We start from the raw sequence: 20,722 nt of genomic DNA on the forward strand, positions 1-20,722 counted from the left end.
CATATGACCTCTGACGGGCCGGGCACCCCGCCACAGGTGTGCTGACAAGCCACACCCATGGCACGTCTTAGGCTTGTCACAATCTCTCGCCTCGTGATCCTCAGATGCACAAAATCTGCATTTTCTTGTATTGCACGAGGCGAATATGTGACCGTAGGCTATACAGCGCCTGCAAAATGGGGGCTGACGTGCATAAAACAACGTCCCCTGTCAGCCCCTAGGGAGAACATAGCAGGAGGATGGAGGTAGCCATCATGTCCCTTTGGGTCCTCTCTGAGGAGGGCCTGGAAGCCTCTCCTCCCATTCCAAAACCCAAGGGAGTCTTTGAGGTGCCTTGCTGAGGAGACGTTATCCATGTATCTCCCCAGAAAAGCCCTCACCTCTTCGTCCTTAACGTAAGGGTTGTAAATGTTGACAGTTACAACCCTAAAGTTATTCTTCGCCAGGCTTGTTATATCGTAGTGGCACATCGGCCTCTCACCTCCCACTTCTCTTGCCCTTCTCAGGATATCATCGTGGTTTTCCTCTGTATATAGTGCCACGTCGTATGCTCCCTCCAACGAGTTGCCTTGGAAACAAAACACGTCCTTCACCGTCAGCTTTAGAATCCCCATCAATATTATCCTTCCAAAAGATTCCCATCCTAAAGGCTCCAACTCCTTTTCCTTCCAAGCAAAACTAATCGTGTTGGCCAGCCCAATCCCAGGGACCGACCGTGTTGATGTATTTAGCACCATCTCCGCAAGGAGAATGGCGCTCGTTCTCTTCTCTTCCAAAACAAGAAAAAAAGAAAAACCAAAGTGACCGAGCCTATCTGGTGAAACGACACAGAGACAGCAACAATCACCCACAAACACACAGTGAAACCCAGGCTACCTAAATATGGTTCCCAATCAGAGACAATGACTAACACCTGCCTCTGATTGAGAACCATATCAGGCCAGACATAGAAATAGACAAACATGACATCCAACATAGAATGCCCACTCAGATCACACCCTGACCAACCAAAACATAGAAACATACAAAGCAAACTATGGTCAGGGTGTGACAAGTATACCCAGTTCTCCCGGTACCACTGCATAGGGCTGATGGAAAGACAGCAGTCACACACAGCATGATGTTAAAGGATAAGCAGTCCATAAACCTGGACATAACAAGCCAGTAGGTACCAATCATAAGAATACAAAAAACACAACCATTAAAACCTCTTAAGGATGGGCCCCTTTTTTTAAATGTTCACCTAAAATGACATACCCCAATCTAACTGCCTGTAGCTCAGGCCCTGAATTTGTTTATTAATAACTTTTCAAAACTGTGCACTCTCCTCAAACGATAGCATGTTAATATTTCATTGTAATAGCTACTGTAAATTGGACAGTGCAGTTAGATTAAAAAGAATTTAAGCTTTCTGCCAATATCAGATATGTCTACCTCCTGGAAAATGTTCTCGTTACTTACAACGCCATGCTAATCGCATTAGCCTACGTTAGCTCAATCGTCCCGCAGAGGACCCACCAATCCTGAAGAAGTTTTAACTACTTTGCGGATATGAAACAAACAGACAATAATAATATCAGTAAAAAATATTAAATTCCCAGTTTATGCTACAAAACCAACTTAATAGGAGGTTTTAAAAATAGGTTGTTTAACTCAACGTTCCTGGGAATGTCAATACAATCAAACTAGCAAGGGTAACAATCACAAGTCAGTCATAATGTGGCAAATAAGCTAAAGTATCTATTTATGTAGTAAGCTAAAAACACGGAGCCTAACGTTAGCTAGCTAGGAGGATGTCATATTATGCCATTGGAGGAGTGGGTGAGTGACTGACTTTTTCCCCCTCATATTGTTAGAAATGCAGGTGTTATTTCTACTCCGATTTCAGAGCACTCTCGTCTGAGTGTGCCAAAGTGCAGAACAGCTGATGAATATGACCGGTGTCAATAAACTTCAACAAAAACACTCTAGAGAACACTCTAGATAACATGTAAACAGCCTAACCAGCTCTGCTACAGCTGGTAAAATGGTTGGAGTGAGTTGTCCTCTTATTTGTGTCTGGAAGTAGTTAGCTAGCAAGCTAGCCAACTTTAGCCAGTTTGCTTGGGTGCTTGGTTGGGAAAACCATGCATTGGCAGGCAAGCTGCAGAAGGATGAGGAGGCTATAATTCCCCATAGTTTATCAGTGCAATTTTGAGGGCCATGTAGATGAAAATGCATTAGTTGTTGATCTTGTTGTTGTGCATAACTGAGAGAGAGAGAGAGAGAGAGAGAGAGAGAGAGAGAGAGAGAGAGAGAGAGAGAGAGAGAGAGAGAGAGAGAGAGAGAGAGAGACTACCTTTTCATGGTTGTTTGATAAATAGAACTGTAAAGTTTCCAAATGTAAGAGGACTCCAGTCGCATTTAAATATTTGCAGAAATCTATTCAGGTTTACTTTGTGGCTTTTGGCGAATGTGTTCTAGTGATCTAAAGTCCCGCTGTTGCAACACTCGGTCAGTTCAAAGGGAATGATGCCAGGCCCGTATGGCAAATTGCTTGTTTATATAAAGGTCTACTGTAGCTCTGATTGACTATAGAGCAACGGTCTGTGTATACTCCGGACAAGAGAAATGTTTTTATTCTGTTTTATTTACTGCAGTGTCTATTAATTGTCCAAATGCACGGCCGCTTTTCCACTTTATTTTGCCATAGAATTTTCAGAAATGCCTTAGTATACGTAATTCCCAAACATTCTAAGAATTTACGAAATGTGAAAATATCTTAGGTGGTCGCTTGTCAGAAAATGATTTTAAAAAAGTGTCATATTCTTCCTGGGGGTATATGAACATTTTCAAAAAAAGATTTAATGTTGCTAAAATGCTGTCAGTTCCACTTTAAATGCAACAATGTTTCACACAGATAAGTTATCTTCAAAGAGATGGCTAAAAACAGCAAGCGTGCTGAAATAAAAAACACAGTTCTACTCACCAGATGATGATCATTTGAAACTGAACTTCTTGTTTAAATTTATTCTAGAAATGGGAGAAGCTAACAAATTAGCAACAACATCCTCTTTGATAACACCTGCTGCAGCCGCTGCAAAGAAGCCAGTAACAAAAGATAGGTAGCTAGACCATGGGAAAACTACTGCTCGCTATTATGCAATGACCTGTTGCAGAAGTTTCCATAGGTTTTTGTAAAAACGTTCCAACCCATTAAGTCAAAATGTGATTGGTTGATTCTTCTGCCCAGTTGAATGGAAGATGCCTTTATCTAGCTTTATCTAACCAATGGCTGATTTAGCTAGCTAGATTTATCTCCCCAGAGACCAGCAAAGAAAAGGATTGTATCATTTTTTCTCTTCAGTGTTAACCCTTTCCTTTCCAAAAAAACCCGAAGAGATTAAATCAGAACATAATTGAAAATAATAGTACAATCATCATGATTATTATATTATTATAATCATTATTATATAAATCCTTAGCCCCTCTCTGAAGGCGTAGAAGGTCCATTGTTCCCCACTATGTCTGGGTTAGTAATAATTTGTAGAGTGGCTCTATTGTTCCTCAGCAGCATTTATTCACTATTCTGAATGTTTAAAGAATCCATATGTTGTTCTGAAATATGTTCACAGAAATACTGGACATTTTGAACTCTTGTGGTGGTGATTTGACAACATTACAGTCATGGTCTTGTATTGGACTTTTTCTTGCCTCAGTCTTGACTCTGTCTCAGACCCCATGTCCCCCTCCCAGTGTTAGTCTTGACTTGGTCTCAAGTTGGACAAGATGGGTGTGTTATGAAAATAATTACATTTATAAATTGGATCAAGCTGAAGATAATATATATGGATTTACTAACTTTGGACTTAGTCTTAAGTCTAGTCACAGGATTGGAGCCCTGACTACCACCACCTCCACACATGGTTCATCATTGAGCCTCTGGCTTTATCAGCAATCACAGTCTGAGAGGGGCCGTCACTGGGAAACAATCAGCATCCTCAACTGACACAAGCTGCCCTGTTGATAACAAGGACACATAACAACGCATGGCTGTAATGACCAAGCTCCTTGAGAGGATCAGTAAGAGGATCAACCCCCCTTGGGTTGTGCCGTGGCGGAGATCTTTGTGGGCTATACTCAGCCTTGTCTCAGGATGGTAGGTTGTTGGTTGAAGATATCCCTCTAGTGGTGTGGGGGCTGTGCTTTGGCAAAGTGGGTGGGGTTATATCCTTCCTGTTTGGCCCTGTCCGGGGGTGTCCTCGGATGAGGCCACAGTGTCTCCTGACCCCTCCTGTCTCAGCCTCCAGTATTTATGCTGCAGTAGTTTGTGTCGGGGGGCTAGGGTCAGTTTGTTATATCTGGAGTACTTCTCCTGTCCTATTCGGAGTCCTGTGTGAATCTAAGTGTGCGTTCTCTAATTCTCTCCTTCTTTCTTTCTCTCTCTGAGGACCTGAGCCCTAGGACCATGCCCCAGGTCTACCTGACATGATGACTTCTTGCTGTCCCCAGTCCACCTGGCCATGCTGCTGCTCCAGTTTCAACTGACCTGAGCCCTAGGACCATGCCCCAGGACTACCTGACATGATGACTCCTTGCTGTCCCCAGTCCACCTGGCCATGCTGCTGCTCCAGTTTCAACTGTTCTGCCTTACTATTATTCGACCATGCTGGTCATTTATGAACATTTGAACATCTTGGCCATGTTCTGTTATAATCTCCACCCGGCACAGCCAGAAGAGGACTGTCCACCCCACATATGCTCTCTCTAATTCTCTCTTTCTTTCTCTCTCTCGGAGGACCTGAGCCCTAGGACCGTGCCCCAGGACTACCTGACATGATGACTCCTTGCTGTCCCCAGTCCACCTGACTGTGCTGCTGCTCCAGTTTCAACTGTTCTGCCTTATTATTATTCGACCATGCTGGTCATTTATGAACATTTGAAGATCTTGGCCATGTTCTGTTATAATCTCCACCCGGCACAGCCAGAAGAGGACTGGCCACCCCACATAGCCTGGTTCCTCTCTAGGTTTCTTCCTAGGTTTTGGCCTTTCTAGGGAGTTTTTCCTAGCCACGTGCTTCTACACCTGCATTGCTTGCTGTTTGGGGTTTTAGGCTGGGTTTCTGTACAGCACTTTGAGATATTATATATATATTAAAAACAAGAAACATTGGATAGTTAGTTAGATTATAGTTAATATACTGCCTGGCAAGTTAGATGTATTAGAAGTCAACTAACGTTAGGTAATTGGATAACATACATGCTGCTGTGATTCGTAAGGATAGCATAGGTATCAAATTGTCAGCCAACATAACGTCGTACAGAACTACCCACCACCAAAGGACCAAGCAGCGTGGTGTAATGGACTCCTGGACATGGGAGGGGATCCTGGACGGGAAGGGACCCTGGAGGCAGGCGGGGAGAATCCCCGTCCACAGGAGGAACTGGAGGCAGCTAAGGCTGAGCGGCAACATTACGAGGGTTGGTAGAGCATGGCGCTTGTAACGCCAGGGTAGTGGGTTCGATCCCGGGACCACCCATACGTAGAATGTATGCACACATGACTGTAAGTCGCTTTGGATAAAAGCGTCTGCTAAATGGCATATATTTTTTTTTTTTTATATCAGCTGATGTACGAAGGGCTATATAAATAAATTTGATTTGATTTGATTTTGATTTATTACTTTAAAACATGAAATAATATTAACAACAATTGAGTGCATGATGCATGTAGAATCAGTTGGTGCTAATAGAACTTTAAGCATTTCCTCTGTTTCTGGCTTAACTTTCCTCTGCTGTTACGTGTCTCTCAAATATTATGGAAGAAGGTATTTGGTTCACTAACGTCAATGGTTTGGGTCTGCAGTTTTACATCTCACTTAGCACACTATTGTATGTGTATGTCACTCTAAAGTAAGGATAAAGAAAGTATAAAGATGCTCCATTTTGTAAAAGAAAGCAGGTGTGTATCGAGTGAAGTCTGCCCCACTTACACGCCCATTTCTTTTTTCAGGGGTCAAAATCGTATTTTACAGAGAGAAGATTAATCCCATTAGATAAAGAGCTGTAAGTGAGGTTAGTTCTATACTTCTCTACCATTTAGAATGTAATTTTATGTCCAAAAAGGCAACCCAATTGGGGGAAAAAGTGCAGCTTTATTTATGTTTTAGGTCAACCGAATGTATTGCATTTGCATTGGAATATACATAATTCATGACCTGATAATGAGATATCGACCAGCGATAAACCAAGCTTTCACATCTTAATGAGAAAACGCCACATGTAAACAAATAAGACATAGAAATATAAACAACTTCATTATAAGCACACAACTGTAAACATTTCTTTACAAAGTCAAAGAAAAAGAATGAGGGAGAATAAGAGGAACGGTCTATGGCTCCGCTCTACTATCTAAAAGTGAACGGTCTATGGCTCCGCTCTACTATCTAAAAGTGAACGGTCTATGGCTCCGCTCTACTATCTAAAAGTGAACGGTCTATGGCTCCGCTCTACTATCTAAAAGTGAACGGTCTATGGCTCCGCTCTACTATCTAAAAGTGAACGGTCTATGGCTCCGCTCTACTATCTAAAAGTGAACGGTCTATGGCTCCGCTCTACTATCTAAAAGTGAACGGTCTATGGCTCCGCTCTACTATCTAAAAGTGAACGGTCTATGGCTCCGCTCTACTATCTAAAAGTGAACGGTCTATGGCTCCGCTCTACTATCTAAAAGTGAACGGTCTATGGCTCCGCTCTACTATCTAAAAGTGAACGGTCTATGGCTCCGCTCTACTATCTAAAAGTGAACGGTCTATGGCTCCGCTCTACTATCTAAAAGTGGCCATTGTTTCACAGGCCAATTGCTACCAGTCCATTTTACATGGGCCCCATTTGGGCCTTACACCTTAACATGTATAGTGGTGGATAATCCTACCACAGGAGGCTGCTGATGGGAGGACGGAGCATAATAATGTCAGGAATGGAGCAAATGGAAGGGCATCAAACACATGGAAACCATGTTGGATGTATTTGATACCATTCTGCTCCAGCCATTACCAGGAGCCTGTCCTCCCCAATTAGGTGCCACATACCTCCTGTGAATCGTACATATCTGACTCTCTGGCTTTAAAAATGAACATATGTCACCACTGTTAGAAGCCCACTCCAGAAATCCATTTCATGGAACAATGGGGGAGAACAGGCGTGATTTCCACTGTGCTGTGGTGAAGCCTTCATGCCTGCAAGGCTCAGTCCAGAGAAACATTAGAAAAATAACAAAAAATCAGAATGGTGACTCCCAGGAAGTCTTTGTTCTCATCATAGTCCTCTTGATCTGCTCATAAGACACAAACATCACAATGTTCCAGGACCCCAGTCGCAGGAAGGAGGGCACAAACCTGTGAGAGAGTGGAAAGGAGATGCTATTATAGCTGCGTAGCAGACAGGTGTTTTCAAATCAAAGTTTATTAGTCATGTACACAGTTTAGCAGATGTTATAGCGGGTGCAGCAGTTTTCCATTCTAAACTAGGATAATGTAATTCAAAATGTTTTCTAGCAGGCCTTAATGATCAAACTCTTACCCCTTGTAGAAGGCTGTTGGCCCCTCCTTAGTCAGCATAGTGTAGGCACAGTTAATTGCGCTGCTGTACTGGCCTGACGTTGAATTCATGAATCTGGTCTTAACCACATCTACTGGTGATGCGACAATGGTGGTACATAACCCTGCACCGAGCGCAGCCGTGAAGTGGCATGGAAGGTTATCTGGGGGAGAAATATCAAACATACATGACATTGACATTACATAGCTACATTAATATGTTATGTAACACAGTTCTTGGTCAAAACTAGAGAGTAACCTTACCCGTCATTAGGTCATACTTCAATATGAGTTCCTTGATGATGTCGTAGGTGACCAACTCGCAACAATTCACAATGGCATTGCGCGTTATATTCGGCATGCAGCCTGGAACAGAGGAACATAGATTTAAGTATGTTTTTTGTTCACAGTTGCTCTAATATTTTCAGGACAGGCATTTTTCCTTCCTGACTGTGAGATTGCTACCAACCTTTCCAAAGGCCCCGCACCCCTTCATCTCGGGCGATGGTCCGATAAGCGTCCATAGTACCGTTGTATCTCTTCACCCCGTCAGCCAGACGTACTTGAGCCTGGAAACGCACCTTGACCACGTCTGTGGGCTGAGCAAACATCACAGCCATTGCTCCGGTGGTGCAGCCTGCCATGAGCCGAGTAACGATGCTAGCACCTGAAGAGAGGTGTGCACAGTTAGTTATGGGTCCCCAATAAATTAAGTGTATAAGATAGAGGTCAGCACAAGTTAGATTATATAGGGGTTGTAAAACCTACTGTCAGAGCCATGAGTGTAGAACTGCTTCATGGAATCATAGAGGCCGATACGGACGGAGGCGAAGCTCATCTGCCTCTGGAGCCCTGCCACCAGCCCGCTGTAGAGGCTCCTGGCCCCCTCCGTACGCACCATGGTGGTGATGGTACCAAACACGCCCCGATACCTCACAGCCTGGGCCCCATGCCCCAACTGAGCCTCCCCTTGAATCTGGAATATAAAGTAGATAGGATTGCTGACACCTGACTGGGGGATGTTCACCACGGCTTGCGCTCACTCACATTCAATCTACATTTTAACTGATTTGTACAGATTTAATGTTCCGTTTTAATCAAGGCCACCTAGCCTGCCTCTCATCCATCCATGCCCCTCACCTGTAGTCTGACTTTGGCAGTATCCAAGGGGAAGGTCACAAGGTCAGCAATGCAGGCTGCTGTGCCTGCACCAACAAACTTGACAGCCGTCGTTGGCGCCAGGTCTGTGGGTTTTATTCCAACCATAGCTGTCCCGGAGATGTGTTGCTTGAGTTCAAGACAATCAGTTCAACAGTAGAACAACAAGGATCAGCCTGCTGATCAACTCTGTGGTTAACAGAGGGGACAGGGGACAGAGATAATGATTGGATACTATATCACATTACACAGAGGTATTTTCATGAAGGACAGGTGACCACTTGCATTTCACATTTCCATTCCATCATATATGAATTTGCACATAGACTTGTCTGGTTAAGATTACTGCTGCTAGCATAGTATGTTCATCCAAACTGACATAGTGTACTTGCATTGTAGCTATACAGAGAATGGTGCGGTCAATCACTGTCTCCCCCTGCTAAGCGGGACATGCAAAGTTTCCCCATACAGTGCAGCTCTCAGTGGGATGTAGTACCTGTCAGTGAGCGATATTGATGAGGAGAATCTTCAAGTCTCTTTCACACGTAAATGTCTTGTTTGGAGGTGTTTTCCTGATGAAATGCCTTGGTCCATAAAATCTGTCTGGAGACAGCAAAGCAGCATGCCACTACCTGTGAACATCAACAAACTTTCATTGATTATTATGATTATGACTATAATGATGGTAAAGCATGACTTTATCTGGCATGAAATATGATAACTTTTCTATTACAACTTAAAATGCTACCACTCATTACAGTTGCTGCTAGTCCTACCATAGGCACCATTTCTTCTTATTTTACCATCAAGTAGACCTACTGTTGCTACTTCTATTTAAATTTAAAACAATTTTAACTCAACAAAATAACCTAGTTACTTGTCAAACAAATTGTCACAAAAATACATCTATAAGTGCAGGCTATAGAGTCAAGTGTAGGTTAAATTATTCAATGCTCTTATTCTGTCATATATCAAGCAATTAATCTGTATATTTACCTCTTGGAATTAAAAAAAAAATGTAATCCAATATATGACGCAAAAATAAAAATTAATCCTCAATTTGTTTAATCCTGTTGTGTTTTGCGCCTTGCTGTTTCAGGGTACTGCACTTTTACAAAAGCACTCCTCAATTTATAGGCTCCTCTTACGCGCTGCAGCTCAGGCATACCGTCAAACTGCGTAGTGAGTCACACATGCTATGTTTATCTCAAGTCAAGTGTTTATGGTAGGACAACACGTTCAGGTCGTGCGTCTTGGGCTGTTGTTTACTGTATCTGCATCTAAACTTGTGAAGTTGTATATTATGCAATGGGCCATTTCAAACATGCTCTTCACAGGTTATTAGGCTGAATTCAAGCCTGTATGAGACCATGTTTTTATCCAAATTATTTAACCTATTTGGTGAATTTCTTAAAATGTATGCTGTCTCACTGATGTATGCCTTTGTAAATAACACATCCAAAAATAATATGCCTACAATATCTACATTTAGTATACAAGAAACAATATGGTATGAAAATGATTCAAACCATTATAGGCCTCATTTTCATTTTTCAAACACAGATCGAACAGCTGTGTACTGAGCTATTGAAATAGGCCTACATTTAATGTCAAATAGGCTATAGAATTTTTATTTATTTAGAAAAACATTTTTGTTCCTAAACAGCTGTGTGCTTAATTTATTCACATGACGAAATAACATTGACACATCATCTGTCACCTCTTTAACACAGAACATTTATTTACATATTACCTCCTAGTATCCTGCTTACATCTTAAGCACACTCATGTTATTGGTCACGGGTTGTATAATAGGTGAGAGTCTAGCCAATCAGGCGGAGGGGCTTGTCTGGATTCCAAAATTGCTCTTCCTTTTTTTTTCAGTCAGTGAGCGCAGAACTCTCACTACTCTCAGTCCTATGCTCTGTTCACTGGCTAGTCGGAAATGTCTGAGTTTTCTAGTTCCGACCAGTGGCAACCCGTTATTCAAGGCAGGTTCATTCAGGGCAGGTTTTTTGCATGTTATTTTGGCATTAATACATGTCACATATCAGTTTGCAAACAATGTAAAAAAAACAATAAAAAAAAACATGGTCTCTTTTTTTTCTTTTTTGAGTAGTAAGGCAGCTTCAAAATGCCAGTGTTTCAGCCTAGCTCAGTGTTTTCTGTGGTGGGGCAGCCAGTGGAAAATACTGTGCGTAGGGGTTGGTAATGTTCTCTAGTTGCGCCGTGATTGGCTCGGTGTTCTGTCACTCATGGGGACACTGTCACTGCAAAATATACGGGGAGAGCTAGAAAATTCAAGCCCCTTGGGTGCTGCTATAGAGTTACATTAGAAGTGCCCATCCAAGAATGCTCAAGGTCATTGGCCACAGATAAAACAATGTCAAATCACATTATATCTACCGTAGCTTTGCTTGGACTGATCATGTCAACATCATACTTTCAAAATCTTAGCTAGCACGCAGTCATCCTGAATCACATCGACAATCTACTGGCAAATCCTTTTCAATCCTTGTCTTACGAAGAGTAATTATATCGGTGCTCATAGGCCATAAGCATTACACAACAAGTTGGAAATCGCAAATTCAACAATGAGTGGTTTGGAAGGAATCAGTGGCTAACTGCAAGCGTTGCAAAGCAATCACTATCCTGCCCATCAGTGGAGTGGGTGTGTGGTCCAAGTCTGGGATAAAGGGTCTCTTTTCCAAAAGGATAAACATCCAACACCATGGGTCAGTAAAGGTTGAATACTTTGGCCATGCTGTCTGTCAATACAGCATGACTTCTGCCCCGTTCAAAACAACTGGAAACTTGGACATCTCAGACTTCAGTGAGTTCAAGACAACTGGGAACTCTGGAAAAAACTAGCTCTGACTGGGAAAATACATTTTGAATGGTCATCCAACTCGGAATTCCAAGTCGGGAACTCGGATCTCTTTCTAGAGCTCTGACCTGAAGATCACTTACGTCATGATTTCAACTTATTCAGAGTTCCCAGTGGTCTTGAAAGCACCATAAATCCAGAGAACGCCAGTCTTTGATGACAAAATTTGTCGACAAGGACCGTCACGCCACCTTCCTGTTCAAATGCGCACAGCACAATGGTGAGTCCAAAAATGTCTTCTATGCTGCTGCATAAATTATGTTATATGCCAGGGAGATATGTACTGTATACTGTAGCTAAGAACGTAATACCAAGTGTAAGTTGTAACGGAGACGCTGGAAGTTGAAAAGCAGGTGCAGGTGGTGAGTTTAATAGTACAAGAAACATAGAACGAAACACAACTAATACTGCCTGGGCAATGGAACTAAGGGAGTGACTGATATAGGGGAGGTAATCAGTGAAGTGATGGATCCCTGCTGCTTCCATTTGTTGAGGCAGTATTCTGCAACGGAGATGCTGGGAGTCGTAAAGCAGGTGCGTTTGCAGGTGGTGCGTTTAATATTACAAGAAACATGGCCCGAAACAAAACAAGAGTAGCGTCTAAACATGAAATACATAACCAATACTGCCTGGGGAATGGAACTAAGGGAGTGACAGATATAGGGGAGGTAATCAGTGAAGTGATGGATTTCTGGTGTGCCTCATAATGAGGTGAATGTGCGCGTAATGATGGTGCCAGGTGTGCGTAATGATGGTTGCCAGGACGAGTGGTTAGTAAACCTCCGACTTCGAACGCTGGAGAGGGGGAGCGGGAGTAGACGTGACAGTTAGTAAGCTGTTAGTTGCCATGTGCCTCACCTTAATCATTTGTTCCCTTTCTCGTTTATAGCCTACTGTTCTGACTTGGTGGTAGCCTATACCCTGTTTAAGAGAAATGTAATCATTGAATATTGTAAGAGCTTTCATTGTCTGCTTATACACCCCCTTTATTTAGCCTACGCTTCTGACTTGGTGTAAAGGGAGAATACTGTAAGAATAGCTTATGTTCTGAATTCTGTTGCTGTACATTTCAAAAGTGCTGAACCTATACTTATATTAACTACATCCATCCTAGCTCGCTCATTTATGTCTTAATCAAAATTGTGGATGCCTCTTATACGTTCGTCGTCCCCTTATGCCATAGTTTGTACATCTCAATTGTCAGTAGTAACCACATTTGTTTAAGCAAGTCAGCCATATCAGCTATGTTTTATAAAAAGGCAGTAAATGAGGCTGAATTAACTGTTTCACTGCCAGACAAGGCTCCGCTGATAACCAGGTGTAGTGATGGAAGGAAAGCTCTGGTGTTGGGACAGCTTTAAGTAGGCCCTAACAGTTTAAGGGGACCGTTTGCCATCGTTATAATGCAATTAATTTATTGTTTAGTGTTGTGTTGTGAAGTGGATTTAATGACATATATTTTGATACATTGATCTTTATGGTATTTTGTATTACATTTACATTTACATTTAAGTCATTTAGCAGACGCTCTTATCCAGAGGGACTTACAAATTGGTGCATACACCTTATGACATCCAGTGGAACAGCCACTTGCATCTAAATCTTTTTTTGGGGGGTGAGAAGGGGGGTGAGAAGGATTACTTACCCTTACTTACCCTATCCTAGGTATTCCTTGAAGAGGTGGGGTTTCAGGTGTCTCCGGAAGGTGGTGATTGACTCCGCTGTCCTGGCGTCGTGAGGGAGTGTGTTCCACCATTGGGGGGCCAGAGCAGCGAACAGTTTTGACTGGGCTGAGCGGGAACTGTACTTCCTCAGTGGTAGGGAGGCGAGCAGGCCAGAGGTGGATGAACGCAGTGCCCTTGTTTGGGTGTAGGGCCTGATCAGAGCCTGGAGGTACTGAGGTGCCGTTCCCCTCACAGCTCCGTAGGCAAGCACCATGGTCTTGTAGCGGATGCGAGCTTCAACTGGAAGCCAGTGGAGAGAGCGGAGGAGCGGGGTGACGTGAGAGAACTTGGGAAGGATGAACACCAGACGGGCTGCGGCGTTCTGGATGAGTTGTAGGGGTTTAATGGCACAGGCAGGGAGCCCAGCCAACAGCGAGTTGCAGTAATCAAGACGGGAGATGACAAGTGCCTGGATTAGGACCTGCGCCGCTTCCTGTGTGAGGCAGGGTCGTACTCTGCGGATGTTGTAGAGCATGAACCTACAGGAACGGGACACCGCCTTGATGTTAGTTGAGAACGTCAGGGTGTTGTCCAGGATCACGCCAAGGTTCTTAGCGCTCTGGGAGGAGGACACAATGGAGTTGTCAACCGTGATGGCGAGATCATGGAACGGGCAGTCCTTCCCGGGAGGAAGAGGAGCTCCGTCTTGCTGAGGTTCAGCTTGAGGTGGTGATCCGTCATCCACACTGATATGTCTGCCAGACATGCAGAGATGCGATTCGCCACCTGGTCATCAGAAGGGGGAAAGGAGAAGATTAATTGTGTGTCGTCTGCATAGCAGTGATAGGAGAGACCATGTGAGGTTATGACAGAGCCAAGTGACTTGGTGTATAGCGAGAATAAGAGAGGGCCTAGAACAGAGCCCTGGGGGACACCAGTGGTGAGAGCGCGTGGTGAGGAGACAGATTCTCGCCACGCCACCTGGTAGGAGCGACCTGTCAGGTAGGACGCAATCAAGCGTGGGCCGCGCCGGAGATGCCCAACTCGGAGAGGGTGGAGAGGAGGATCTGATGGTTCACAGTATCGAAGGCAGCCGATAGGTCTAGAAGGATGAGAGCAGAGGAGAGAGAGTTAGCTTTAGCAGTGCGGAGCGCCTCCGTGATACAGAGAAGAGCAGTCTCAGTTGAATGACTAGTCTTGAAACCTGACTGATTTGGATCAAGAAGGTCATTCTGAGAGAGATAGCGGTAGAGCTGGCCAAGGACGGCACGCTCAAGAGTTTTGGAGAGAAAAGAGAGAAGGGATACTGGTCTGTAGTTGTTGACATCGGAGGGATCGAGTGTAGGTTTTTTCAGAAGGGGTGCAACTCTCGCTCTCTTGAAGACGGGAGGGACGTAGCCAGCGGTCAGGGATGAGTTGATGAGCGAGGTGAGGTAAGGGAGAAGGTCTCCGGAAATGGTCTGGAGAAGAGAGGAGGGGATAGGGTCAAGCGGGCAGGTTGTTGGGCGGCCGGCCGTCACAAGACGCGAGATTTCATCTGGAGAGAGAGGGGAGAAAGAGGTCAGAGCATAGGGTAGGGCAGTGTGAGCAGAACCAGCGGTGTCGTTTGACTTAGCAAACGAGGATCGGATGTCGTCGACCTTCTTTTCAAAATGGTTGACGTAGTCATCTGCAGAGAGGGAGGAGGGGGGATTCAGGAGGGAGGAGAAGGTGGCAAAGAGCTTCCTAGGGTTAGAGGCAGATGCTTGGAATTTAGAATGGTAGAAAGTGGCTTTAGCAGCAGAGACAGAGGAGGAAAATGTAGAGAGGAGGGAGTGAAAGGATGCCAGGTCCGCAGGGAGGCGAGTTTTCCTCCATTTCCGCTCGGCTGCCCGGAGCCCTGTTCTGTGAGCTCGCAAGGAGTCGTCGAGCCACGGAGCGGGAGGGGAGGACCGAGCCGGCCTGGAGGATAGGGGACATAGGGAGTCAAAGGATGCAGTAAGGGAGGAGAGGAGGGTTGAGGAGGCAGAATCAGGAGATAGGTTGGAGAAAGTTTGAGCAGAGGGAAGAGATGATAGGATGGAAGAGGAGAGAGTAGCGGGGGAGAGAGAGCGAAGGTTGGGACGGCGCGATACCATCCGAGTAGGGGCAGTGTGGGAAGTGTTGGATGAGAGCGAGAGGGAAAAGGATACAAGGTAGTGGTCGGAGACTTGGAGGGGAGTTGCAATGAGGTTAGTGGAAGAACAGCATCTAGTAAAGATGAGGTCAAGCGTATTGCCTGCCTTGTGAGTAGGGGGAAGGTGAGAGGGTGAGGTCAAAAGAGGAGAGGAGTGGAAAGAAGGAGGCAGAGAGGAATGAGTCAAAGGTAGACGTGGGGAGGTTAAAGTCGCCCAGAACTGTGAGAGGTGAGCCGTCCTCAGGAAAGGAGCTTATCAAGGCATCAAGCTCATTGATGAACTCTCCGAGGGAACCTGGAGGGCGATAAATGATAAGGATGTTAAGCTTGAAAGGGCTGGTAACTGTGACAGCATGGAATTCAAAGGAGGCGATAGACAGATGGGTAAGGGGAGAAAGAGAGAATGACCACTTGGGAGAGATGAGGATCCCGGTGCCACCACCCCGCTGACCAGAAGCTCTCGGGGTGTGCGAGAACACGTGGGCGGACGAGGAGAGAGCAGTAGGAGTAGCAGTGTTATCTGTGGTGATCCATGTTTCCGTCAGTGCCAAGAAGTCAAGGGACTGGAGGAGGCATAGGCTGAGATGAACTCTGCCTTGTTGGCCGCAGATCGGCAGTTCCAGAGGCTACCGGAGACCTGGAACTCCACGTGGGTCGTACGCGCTGGGACCACCAGATTAGGGTGGTCGCGGCCACGCGGTGTGGAGCGTTTGTATGGTCTGTGCAGAGAGGAGAGAACAGGGATAGACAGACACATAGTTGACAGGCTACAGAAAAGGCTACGCTAATGCAAGGAGATTGGAATGACAAGTGGACTACACGTCTCGAATGTTCAGAAAGTTAAGCTTACGTAGCAAGAGTCTTATTGACTAAAATGATTAAAATGATACAGTACTGCTAAAGTAGGCTAGCTGGCAGTGGCTGCGTTGTTGACACTACACTAATCAAGTCGTTCCGTTGAGTGTAATAGTTTCTACAGTGCTGCTAATCGGGGGCTAGCTGGCTAGCTAGCAGTGTTGTTTACGTTACGTTGCGTTAAAAGAACGACAATAGCTGGCTAGCTAACCTAGGAAATCGCTCTAGACTACACAATTATCTTTGAAACAAAGACGGCTATGTAGCTAGCTACGATCAAACAAATCAAACCGTTGTACTGTAATGAAATGAAAATGTGATACTAACTGTGGAGCGAAGCGGAATGCGACCGGGTTGTTGTAGGCTAGCTGTTAGCTGTTAGCTGTTGGCTAGCTAGCAGAGTCTCCTACGTTAAGGACGACAAATAGCTGGCTAGCGAACCTCAGTGAATTAAGATAATCACTCCAAGGCTACACACACTAAACTACACAATTATCTTGGAAACAAAGACAGCTATGTAGCTAGCTAACACTAGACTAATCTAAACTAAACCTTTTATTAATACGCACTATGTTGCCAGGCTGGTTTTCCCACTGTATAGCATCTGGGTCCTGTAAAAGAAATTAGATTTTTTGATTTTGATGAGGACTCCTCACCATTGTAGAGTAAATAGTACTTTCACAGTCTTACCATGATACCTCATGCCTTCTGGAATCCAGAGAGATGGTCTCCTCCTCATCATCATCGTCTCCATCATGTGCTGTTGCTGCTGCACTGGGGCCTTCACCTGGATCAGCATCGTCAGCATTGTATCTGTATTTTGGAATTTTCGCCCATCCCTGCTTCCTTCCACATACTCTGCACTCCAGCCTCCTTTTCTGCTCCATCACTTAACTCTTAATGCTGACTTTAGTTTAACTTTTAATATGTATTTTTCCTCTCTCCCACACATGCATGCACACGCACACTGAGCAGAAAATGTTTTTTCTAGCCAGCTGATTTTATATTTAGAAACAGTCCACAGATAAAATATTTCACGCAGTATGATGAGTAAATGGCAAAGCCTTATGTAACATCCATTTGCACTTCTATTTGAGTCCCAAAGAAAGGTCAAGCATCGTGCTGGCCTGGGACAGCCCTTCACTGTCTGGGTTGACTTTACTCAAAAGAACCTTATACAGAGCCTTCAGAAAGTATTCATACCCATTGACTTATTCCACATTTTGAGAATGGATTTTTTTTTTTACATCTCACCCATCTACATACAATACCCCATAATGACAAAGTGAAAACATTTGAGCAAATTTAATTTGAGAAAATTAATTGAAAATTAAATACAGAAATATCAAATGTACATAAGTATTCACAACCCTAAGTCAATACATGTTAGAATCACCTCTGGCAGTGATTACAGTTGTAAGTCTTTCTGGGTAAGTCTCTAAGAGCGTTACACACTTGGATTGTACAATATTTGCACATGATTATTTTTATAATTCTTCAAGGTCTGTCAAGTTGTTTGTTGATCACTGCTCGACAGCGATTTCTAGTCTTGCCATAGCATTTCGAACTGATTTAAGTCAAACTGTAACTAGGCCACTCAGGAACATTAAATGCTGTCTTGGTTAGCAACTCCAGTTTATATTTGGCCTTATCTTTTAAGTTAGAGTGAGTATTTGTGGTTGAATCTGTGTTTGAAATTCACTGCTCAACTTGGGGACCTTAAAGATACAGTAATTGTATGTGTGGGGTACAGAGATGAGGTAGTCATTCAAAAATCATTTTCAACACGATTATTGCACACAGAGTGAGTCCATGCAATATATTATGTGACTTGTTAAGCAAAGGTTTACTCCTGAACTTATTTAGGCTTACCATAACAAAGGGGTTGAATACTTATTGACTCAAGACATTTCAGCGTTTCATTTTTAACAAATTTGTAAACATTTCAAAAAACAAATCCATTTTGACATTATGGGCTATTGTGTGTAGCCCAGTGACACAAAATCTCAATTTAATATATTTTAAATTCAGGCTGTAACACAACAAATCTGGAAAAAGTCAAGTGGTGTGAATACTTTCTGAAGGCACTGTATAATGCAAAACATTTAGTGAAAAAAACATAATTAGAGTTGAAAATACAACGGACACCCATTTAACTTGTGTTTTTTATTCGGTATATAGCGAAAGCTATTTTTATGTACACTATGCCATCGCACAATAAGTCAATTTGATGGAAACACATCTCTGGTGGGAAAATTCGCAAATTTGAGTTATGCAGATTTGTTAATATTCTCTTGAAAATCTGTTGCCAATTGGATGGAAACCTAGCTACTAACAAACTCAACTGCCACCCAATAGCACTGGAACACACCACTACACCATAGCTCTGCCTTTGTTCAAGCTCCACAAGGCACGACCACAGGAATCACAGGCATGTACTGTAGTTTGGGTACACTGTGACACGTTACTACAGGGGAGGAGAGACTTCTGATGCCACCTGCATGTCTTCTCTCTCTCTGGCTGGAACCAGTTTCCTTGACACATCCTATGACCTTTACGCACACACTCTGGTAAACAGCCACCCTACCCTCTCGCTCACAAGCCTGCCCTGCCCCCACTTCTCTTCTCTTATAAAACTGAAACTGATTCCAGACATGGCTGCCTCACACAGCCACCAGATGTCTCGTTCCCCTCCTCCCTCAGTCTACTATGTACTCTGGCTCAGGCTGGTGAAATAGATCATTCCTGCATCACTATAAATATATCGGTCAGTACATCCTTAAGAGGTTAGTAAAGCCCACTGACCGGACAAAACCTGCCTGTGACTGGACGTTTGTGTGAGGGTGGGGTTTTGTGTGAGGCCTCCTTTGACTGCAATTCATTTCTCAGATAGTATGATACACATGTACACTTGCTCCCTCTATGGACATAAGAGATCAGAACATGACCTATGGTCTATATATGCAAACTGCAAAGTAAGATATTATCAGTTCAAATACTTTACAAACCTTGAGCACTGTCACCTTGTGCCATAGCCTCACAGGTTTGACAAGTTGCCTTATTGACTAAATGAGTGATTTGATTGGATAATGGACTGATTGATTTTACAGGTAGCATGTATTTAAACCCTGTTTTTTTCTGTGTTTTAGGTGGCTGCCCATGGGAAGTGATGCAGTCCAGAGGTCTGGCAGGTTACTGTTTGCTGGGCTATGTGTGAGATGGTTTAGGTTGTAGGACAATGGAAGTTAATAGACCATGGACAACCTGCCTCCTGGGCTTGTGTATTTTCCTCTGTTATGTTTTTATGTTTTAATCCTGCATAGCTTTTAAAGCAATTTATTGATACAATGTAATGGAGCAGCAGAAGATTCTTAAGTTATGGAAAGAAACATGCCCTAAAATAAATGTTTTTGAAACTGATCCTTTGTCTCTACGTCACTCAACTGCTCAACCCAGATCCTAAGAACCTGGTCATTTTTCCACCTTGTGACATGTACCTCATATGCTGTAAGTTGTTTACTAAGAGGGGTAAGTTAGGGCTTCATGGAAATATCTGGGATCAAGTTTCAAGCCACTGGCCCCCCAGCAAAGCTCTCACACATGAAGACAACTAACACCTTTGTATGAGCACAACACAAAATAGAAAAATAAAGTGTAATCAATTTGTTGAAAATTGTCTCAGAGTGAGAAAGAGCTTGAAGGGATGTCTGCAGCATAGACTAGGTTAGAGGTCACTGGTGTGTAAACAAGCTGATGGTGGGGTAAGAATCTGCTGACGACCCAGCCAGGTTCCCAGACATACCAGACAATGTTCCTTTTTTCAGATGCACGAGGCTGTATCAAACACGTAGCCTGTGGGATATGGGGTGCTTTCTGCCAAGTCACGTTATTGAGTTGCACATGATGGTAGATGTTGGAACATTGCTGTTCACACCACAATGCAGCTCAGTGTAAACAAGCTGATGGTGGGTTCGGAATCTGCTGGCTACCCAGCCGCCAGCTCTCCCCAGGTACCCACAGCCCGTATCACATTTGAGCTTAAAGCAAACTTCCACCATCAGCCCCCAGTCTTTACTAGGTCAGTTTGTGGGGGTCAGAGGGCATGTAGTGGTGTAGGATGATGACCCAGCTCCACATTCTGTACCAACCCTCCCTGCACAATGACAGAAATAGTTGGGCAGTGAGACAGGCTGACAGGGCGTATTCAAGAGTGTGGCACTGGCACCATCATATCGGATCAATCGTATGAAATGGAGGTTGTTGTAGTACAGATCGTTGAACCCTTCAGTGAGAACTTTCAATTGACATTTTACATGGATTTACTCTACCACATATAAAAACTGTTTGATGTTGTACCGTATCTGATGACCATGCTACATCAGTCATCTATCCACTATGCCCACATGGCACTGACCCACCATATACA

General features: G+C 43.9%; 1 protein-coding gene and 1 long non-coding RNA gene across 3 annotated transcripts; one reads left to right on the forward strand and one right to left on the reverse strand.

Moving 5' to 3' along the window:
- Nucleotides 1–6,114: 6,114 nt before the first annotated feature.
- On the reverse strand, nucleotides 6,115–9,874 carry LOC118390223 (mitochondrial uncoupling protein 2-like). Of its 2 annotated transcripts, none has more exons than XM_035780570.2 (8): nucleotides 9,732–9,874; nucleotides 9,232–9,367; nucleotides 8,718–8,924; nucleotides 8,346–8,553; nucleotides 8,047–8,244; nucleotides 7,842–7,943; nucleotides 7,561–7,741; nucleotides 6,115–7,376 (listed from the first exon to the last, which is right to left on the reverse strand). In XM_035780570.2, the coding sequence occupies exons 3-8, from the start codon at nucleotides 8,841–8,843 to the stop codon at nucleotides 7,262–7,264; spliced, it is 930 nt and encodes a 309-aa protein (XP_035636463.1). In that variant the 5' UTR covers nucleotides 8,844–8,924; nucleotides 9,232–9,367; nucleotides 9,732–9,874; the 3' UTR covers nucleotides 6,115–7,261. The 2 variants fall into 2 exon arrangements, with proteins under 2 accessions (XP_035636463.1, XP_035636465.1); XM_035780572.2 differs by having other exon boundaries at nucleotides 9,232–9,338; nucleotides 9,732–9,842.
- Nucleotides 9,875–18,113: 8,239 nt separating this feature from the next.
- Nucleotides 18,114–19,716, forward strand: LOC118390730 (uncharacterized). The gene is made up of 2 exons (XR_004826987.2): nucleotides 18,114–19,271; nucleotides 19,446–19,716. It is a non-coding gene; the product is annotated as an uncharacterized LOC118390730 (long non-coding RNA).
- The last annotated feature ends 1,006 nt before the right edge of the window (nucleotides 19,717–20,722 follow it).

The sequence above is a fragment of the Oncorhynchus keta genome, chromosome 11 (assembly GCF_023373465.1).
Source record: "Oncorhynchus keta strain PuntledgeMale-10-30-2019 chromosome 11, Oket_V2, whole genome shotgun sequence".
Classification (NCBI taxonomy): domain Eukaryota; kingdom Metazoa; phylum Chordata; class Actinopteri; order Salmoniformes; family Salmonidae; genus Oncorhynchus; species Oncorhynchus keta.